At 34.8% G+C, this 7,500-nt stretch overlaps 1 protein-coding gene across 1 annotated transcript in view; it reads right to left on the bottom strand.

Annotated features, from left to right (window-relative positions):
- LOC125034760 (autophagy-related protein 101-like) overlaps window positions 1-7,500 on the bottom strand; it is a 12,911-nt gene that overhangs the window by 1,465 nt on the left and 3,946 nt on the right. The window contains exons 2-6 of the mRNA XM_047626703.1: window positions 5,425-5,586; window positions 4,863-4,961; window positions 2,965-3,079; window positions 2,564-2,730; window positions 1-1,859 (exon numbers count right to left, since the gene is read on the bottom strand). The exon at window positions 1-1,859 is cut by the window's left edge and continues 1,465 nt beyond it. Of these exons, the coding sequence (XP_047482659.1) occupies window positions 1,773-1,859; window positions 2,564-2,730; window positions 2,965-3,079; window positions 4,863-4,961; window positions 5,425-5,586 (630 nt within the window). The 3' untranslated portion in view covers window positions 1-1,772. The remainder of the gene's footprint in view (window positions 1,860-2,563; window positions 2,731-2,964; window positions 3,080-4,862; window positions 4,962-5,424; window positions 5,587-7,500) is intronic.

The raw sequence follows: 7,500 nt of genomic DNA, 5'->3' as shown, positions 1-7,500 counted from the left end.
ACACAGTTGCTCACACATACCTAGTATGTCCTTTTCCTTTAGTAATATAAATGTGTACAACCAGCTTTATCTATGGTACATGAATATCTTTTTTCTATGGAGATACTTTACACACACCACCTTGCAAACTCTCTAGGGACCTCATAACTGTGAAACTTTCTATGCCATAATGTTAGTCTCAGCACAAAGTTGTAATCCTAACAGCATACCAACAATCACTACCCATTAACAAAGGTACTGATAACAAATGTAAGTGGTTTCATACAATATTACACATGACAAAGGGGAGATATTTGGCACATTTTATTATGTAAACATCAAATATAACAATATCCACTTTCAAATGTTTCATGTACTGTAGACACACCTTTAGATGTCCCTTTCAATATCTTCAACATTTCCATATCAGATAAACTATTACCAGTTATAACTGAATACCTAGTATTTTTTCTAAATGTGTATGTAATTATGTATGCATGTACATATGTATATATGTATGTATGATTGTAGGTATGTATGCTTGTATGTATGTAAATGTGTATGTATGTATGTAAACATGTATGTATGTATATATGTATATATATGTATGTGTATGTGTATGTGTATATATAAAAATATATAAATAAATAAATAAATAGAGAGAGAGAGAGAGAGAAAACACACAAATGCATTGTGTTTACATTCACCCAATATCGTCATGTTTATATCCATCCGATGTGGATCTGGTATATTACCACCCCTATTTTCCCAATTACTCTACAGTGCAACAGTACTTTCCTAACATCATGGCAAAGAAGCAACATTTAAGCAGCAAAGGGGATGTCTCAACTTTTTAAACATGTACATGCGGTCCAATGTACAATTCTGTAGCAATCCCCCATATCAGCAGACTGGGATACACCTGCAAACCTAAAATGCTTCAAGGAAAAAAATTAAACCATACAGTATAAATACTTCAACGCTCACACAGACGATACCAGAATGAAAATCCCTCCACCAGAAGACACAGTTAATATAGAATTCTGTATAATAAAGCTTTGCTGCCTAGGTCCAGTAAGGAGAGATTTTCAGCCCATATCTCTGAGTACAAATATTCCTCTAAAATTCCATAATCCCCTGTCACCACCTCAGCTTCACTCTGATTGTGTATCCCAGTAAACCAAGATGGATAATGTGGCAGAAACTCCATAAAAAAAATCTGGTTAACAGTGCTCCAGACATACGCACAGCAACAATAGAGAAGAGATGGGCATTCTATGATGACGTTGGTGAGTTTGGAACTACCATTTATGTTCTTATAATAAACCTACTTTGTGACTTATAAAGTGAAAATTTGCAGCATTGCAGCACCTGCTAAAAATATCTAGAAGGCAGGTACAAGTATTATATACAACTATATTCATCTCATTTTTTGGAATAAAAAAATATCTAGAAGCAATAGTATAATCTACGTCTTAGGGTGAATATGTCAGTATCAATATATTAGCAGTGTTTGATCTTGTGGAAATACCGGCACCTATATATAAATATTAAACATCTCACTAATTTCTGACAATGTCTTGGTGTTGTCCCCACCATCAGATCACATACCAGTATTTCATTGGACGATTAACTTTCTCACTCTAGCGCATATCATAAGCATTTTTTTTTTTTCTCTTTTCCTTTTTTTTCTTTTTTTTTCAGAGTAACAAAGTTAATGGGACTATTTTTGTTATCAATTTTTCATCTTCAGCACAGCAGCACTGTAGCATGAACCTAGAGGGGAGCCAGTGTTAAGTGAGAGCCAACGTGTCTCGAATAAGCTTCTTGATTGTAGTTGTGGCAGAAGGGTTTGTGGGTGCCGATACGCTGTAGTTGATCTGCAGGAGTGACTGACTTGTAATTATCTATTAAACTGATTTAAGGTATGAAGGAAAGAAATGAATACACATATACACTATCATGTCTCTGAGGAGATTAATATCATCTCTTCCAATTATATTACTGCACAGAGAATCAAATTGGAACATTTAGATAAAATAAATAGTAAAAGAGTAGACAACACAAGACATGCATTGTAAAATGAATCAAAGAAAATAATACTGGCCTATTACAAATAATACAGCAGATAGAAAAAAAAATGAGGCCATGAATTTCTTTTTTTCTTCTTAAAATTGTCACTGAATACCTAACTAAAATAGACTATGAAAATGAATGCTGACTATTCACCATCATTGACCTGACAAACTGCTGCAAAAGACATGGAAATATGCATACGATTGTGAAATATATAAACATCAAGCAAATTCAACTTATTTTCATGCATAAAGCTCCTGATATGAAAAAAACAGCGTTGCAGCAATTTCAATATTCAATGTTAGGTTATTTAATATTACCAAAAAAAAAAAAAAAAAACTAGATAAAAAAAAGACTTTCCTTACACAAAACAAAAATACTTTCATTAAAAGAAATAATACCAAGATATTGAGCACCTTGTAAATAATATTTTAACTGTGAGAGTTGGGAAGAAATAAATACAAAATATACCTCTAGCACATAGAAAATAAATTGTGGCCTGACTTACTTTGAATAGAAATGGCTGGACATCAGGGTAGGCTGTGTCATATATCAAGTCTATTTCTGCTTGGTTTGGAGGTGAGGGGATATAGTCATGCCGGTTTAGCGTATCCGTTATGTGTAGCAATCGTTCTCCGAGGGAATCTCCGACCCTTTCCCGCCATATCTGACGTTCTGTGAAAATTTATCAAGTTATGAGTACTAAAAATAAACAAAATGTAGAGATCTTATACAATTAATAATTAACTTTAGCCTTTGGTTACCTAAAACATATTTGGCATTTCAAAGCTTCAGTACATATATATATATAAATACATAAACATATAAATATATAAATATATATATATAAATATATAAATATATGTATATATATATATATATATATAATTCACATTTGAGCATTCTCACCATGTTCATTGTTGAGAGAAACTACATTGATTCTAAGCGTCCAAACTTCCCATGGAATGCTTTCTGTTGCAAAAGGCCATCTGCCTCTTTTTCGTTGATAGAATTCCAAAGCAACCTGCAAAAATTATGTTTTGTGACAGAATACCTACAAACAAAACAAATCCAAACAAAAAAATAACAATGCTGTAATAATTAACCTGTAAACATTACTAATAATCAATGAAAGACACAATAATACAAATCATTTTAAGTTATCCCTTGTACATCAAGCTCCAAACATTCATATATCTTTCGAAGAATGAGGCAATGAGAGCTTTCATATTCAACTTAGCACCTTACACCATTTATTCACTACTGGTACAAATCTAACCACACTTTTTGCCGAGACCTCTTCAAATGACTCTCCCCTTAACCTATTACTACCAGGTACTTGTCCACCATAGTTTTGATTTATCAATTTCTTTTTGCAATACATGGCTTCAATTGGGCCAAGATATCAATTAGTAGGCTACCTGATTTCATGTGAACAGTATTCATTGAGACAAATGTAAAAAAATGAATGAGAATGAATATCTTCGCAATGCAAGAGATGTGTAGCAGCCTGCAACCTGCACATCTCAGCTCCATATACTTCCCAGGTTGGGTAATGCAATGTCCAACAACTTTGTCCTTAAACAGGCGCTTCTCACGGCCTACTGCCAAGACCTGACCGATTGACACCAGACACCTTACAGCTACCTAACTGGACCACAGGCTACCCTTGTTCCCGGTTCCTAATACTAAGCTCTGGGATTAGGAACTGAGAGCATCAATGGATCGTCCCCCAGCCGCATCTCAGCCTAGCAGCAGCAACACAGGATTGCCCAGTCCTTCCCTGTCTAGGGAGCCCTTCCCACTCCTTTGCAGAACTGCATCTCACCTACAGCACCCAGCCACAACATTGGGCACTCACACCTACTCAACTGCTCCGCAAAAGGATAAGACACTGGTCATGTAGTAGATACACACCATCGACTACAGATGTATTTAAACTACTTTGATAATCAAAATCAGTCAAATACTGTGAAGATATTTTTTCTCATTTATACACTTTCCTGATTTCATGTGTTTTACCCAACTCCTTGATGTTTTGATTTAAAAAAAATCATTTCCAATACTACTTATCAGCAAGCTTTGTTAATGAATCATCAGTGACTAAGAACTTCTGAGAGAGAGAGAGAGAGAGAGAGAGAGAGAGAGAGAGAGAGAGAGAGAGAGAGAGAGAGAGAGAGAGAGAGAGAGAGAGAGAGAGAGAGAGAGAGAGAGAGAGAGAGAGAGAGACACACACACAAACTAGTGTCACTGGGTTAATGAGGTGTTCTCTCAGCTTCGCATCTGTGGACTAAATATCAGTCAATATAAGTGCAATTATAGGTGCATCGGGCAAATTTTTCTTAAACAGTTTTATGGTTCTTCTTATTCTTAAACACATCAGCACAAACACACAAATTAACATACAAACAAACACACACACTTTCATGTATACTGTAGATCTCATTGGCAGAGCACAAACTCTCAGATAATTACACATATATACATATTCTGCAATTCATGTTATTATTCTACATTTCTGTTATTTCACATTGCAGTTCTTTAATCTAGTTTCTTATATATTTCTGGCCATGAGTGCACAAGCTTTCAGAACCCTAAAAAGTAAAAAGTAAAATGCGATTCACGATGCAGCCATAAAAAGTCTGTGAGAGAAAAGTAAAAGGATGAATTGCAAAGACCCCCTGTGCAAGGTTCACAACGGGTACTGAAAAGGATGACAAAGACATGTATGATGGTTGCCCAGCATTAGGCAGATAATCATAACATTCTTTGAAAGGAAATAATAGCACACCTGACACCCCACATACCTGTCCACTTGACGGCGCATCAGGTGCCCTTATAGCTTCGCAGAAGCCACTTACTTCACGCTTGATACTTCTGTCTAGCTCCTCAGATGAACAACGTACCTGTAGATTATTGTCCTTTAGTTACACCGTACTTCATTTAAGCAAGATTACATTTGTCCTATTAGACCAGCTGTCTGATGACAGGCTAAAAAGGTATCCTTATATTTCTGCAAAACACCAATGCAATTGTTTTATATATGTATAGTTATCATATTTCATTCAAAATGTGCAAATGACTATAAATCATTCTACAGATTACTACAAATTATTCTGTAAGAAAACTCTTTACAAATAGACTTTACTAATAATTGTACATGCAATATACAAATTTTATTTTGAATGTGATCAATAACAAAAAATACATTATTGCTACTACTTCTGGTACTATTGCTACTACTATTACTATTACTACTACTACTACTAACAGTAATAATTAATAGTTATTTCTGAATCACTACATGACAAAATCTTTCAAGCATGGATTATCTTGGGGGGAATAACTCTAAGGCTTAGCAGCACTTACATAGGTGAAATCAATAAAATCGCAGTCCACATCTTGGAAGCCTATGGTTCCAACGGCGTATGTGTCATCATTCTTATAGTGGAATTTGCCCGTTGATCGGTGAAAAAGTAATGTGTGGAAAAGGCTTAAAACTGCCTCATCCACCTGCCTGCCTTCAACATCCTGTGGAAAGAGAATTTTTTTGTAGAGATAATTGTTGGAAATTTACAATATCCATAAAGGCAAAAAAATTATAAAACAGAAAAATGTCAGATAAAAATATCAACCTGTACCCTGCCACTGCCAGATGCTAACAAAACAAACAAATAAACACACACACACACACACACACACACACACACACACACACACACACACACACACACACACACACACACACACACACACACACATACACACACATACACACACTGTTGCAACAACCCACATTTCTGAATGGACAAATTTATCTTGAAAATGCAGTTTCATGGTAATTCACATATTGCTGCATATAAAGTGTTGTAAAAAAAAAAAAAAAAAAAAAAAAAAAAAAAAAAAATCATAGCACATCAGATACATAAATGTCTCACCTGTTTACCTTTCCCTTTATTTTTGGAAATACCCATTTTTATCCTGTACTGCTATTAGTAATTTCAATAACATTGTACTAGTTATAATGTCTATAATAATAATAATAACAACACTGACAGCATTCAATTTCAAAAACTCAGGTAACAGTAAAATCAGTAAAATTGACTCCTTGGTGGCTACGTACTTGTGGAGCCAATTAACGTGTACGGACATTTCACAACAAAACTACAGTGAACATTAGATTTTCCTATCGGGATTGGGTTAATACATATGCATGAGATGTAATAACAACCCAGGTATCTACAGTGAACATCGGATTTTCCTGTTGACATTGGGTTAATACATATCCACGAGACATAATAACAATCTAGGTATCTACGAGAAGATTAAACGTATACAAACAATCAACAGAACAGAATCTTTATCTGTTGCTGAAAACTCATTATCACACTCATTAGTAACATTTTTGGCCGATGTATCTGGAAAAGCAGAGCAGAGAAATCAATAGATTACTATGAAAAAACTACACAAACAAAGAGAGAATATTACATTAATCTAACAAGATGTTAACAGCATAATATTTATATGCTCATTGCCACTAAAATCAAAAAGTATTCATCCTCTGTGTGTGTGTGTGTGTGTGTGTGTGTGTGTGTGTGTGTGTGTGTGTGTGTGTGTGTGTGTGTGTGTGTGTGTGTGTGTGTGTGTGTGTGTGTGTTAGTTACTGATACAACACACATGGCAAAAATTATTGTTGCACCATGATTGATGTAATATTATATTAATAGGAAGGTTTACATCCATTACATTACATCAGTATGTAAAGCAACTATTTAGTCCAATTTTTCTAAGAGTAGAAAGAGAATAATGTGATTTTTTTTTTTTTTTTCCCCCTCAGAAGCTATAAAAAAAAAAGAAGTCAAATATTCATTGATAAGTCTATTCAAACAAACTTTTAGACGTAATATCATATGCATATTTCCACTCTCAATTCCAACCTGTACACATGTATGGATCATATATGGGATATATAATGCAAATAATGTTTGTTATGAGAGTATTAGTGCCTGTTACCTCAAAAGCCTCTTAACCCCTTGGTGTTGGGTGGAATGCACATACGTGCCATGTTATAGCAGGATTCCTTTCTGGTTGGCATGTACACCCACGTCACACACATCAAGCATGCTCTATTTTGTGTGCGATTAACTGCTGTCTCTTGTTTCACCATCCATTATTGTAGTCACCAAGGAGTTGCAGCATTTCAAAAGTAGGGTTTAAGTCACTTTCTGGTCTCTTTCCCAAGTTATATATTTTGAATTCAAAATCATAGAAAGCAAATACAAATGCTTCCAACTTTTCTCCAGAGTGGCTGATTACATGGGATGCACAGCTATGGCAGGCAAAGCACTTGATGTCACTATGGTTAAAAAAAAAAAAAAAAAAAAATGATAAAGGACATCATTAAGCAATACCATGGCCTCCAGACTCACAATCTGGGAAAGTGGT

Source organism: Penaeus chinensis, chromosome 18 (genome assembly GCF_019202785.1).
Source record: "Penaeus chinensis breed Huanghai No. 1 chromosome 18, ASM1920278v2, whole genome shotgun sequence".
In the NCBI taxonomy this organism is placed as follows: domain Eukaryota; kingdom Metazoa; phylum Arthropoda; class Malacostraca; order Decapoda; family Penaeidae; genus Penaeus; species Penaeus chinensis.
This window is presented reverse-complemented; position numbering and strand designations above follow the sequence as displayed.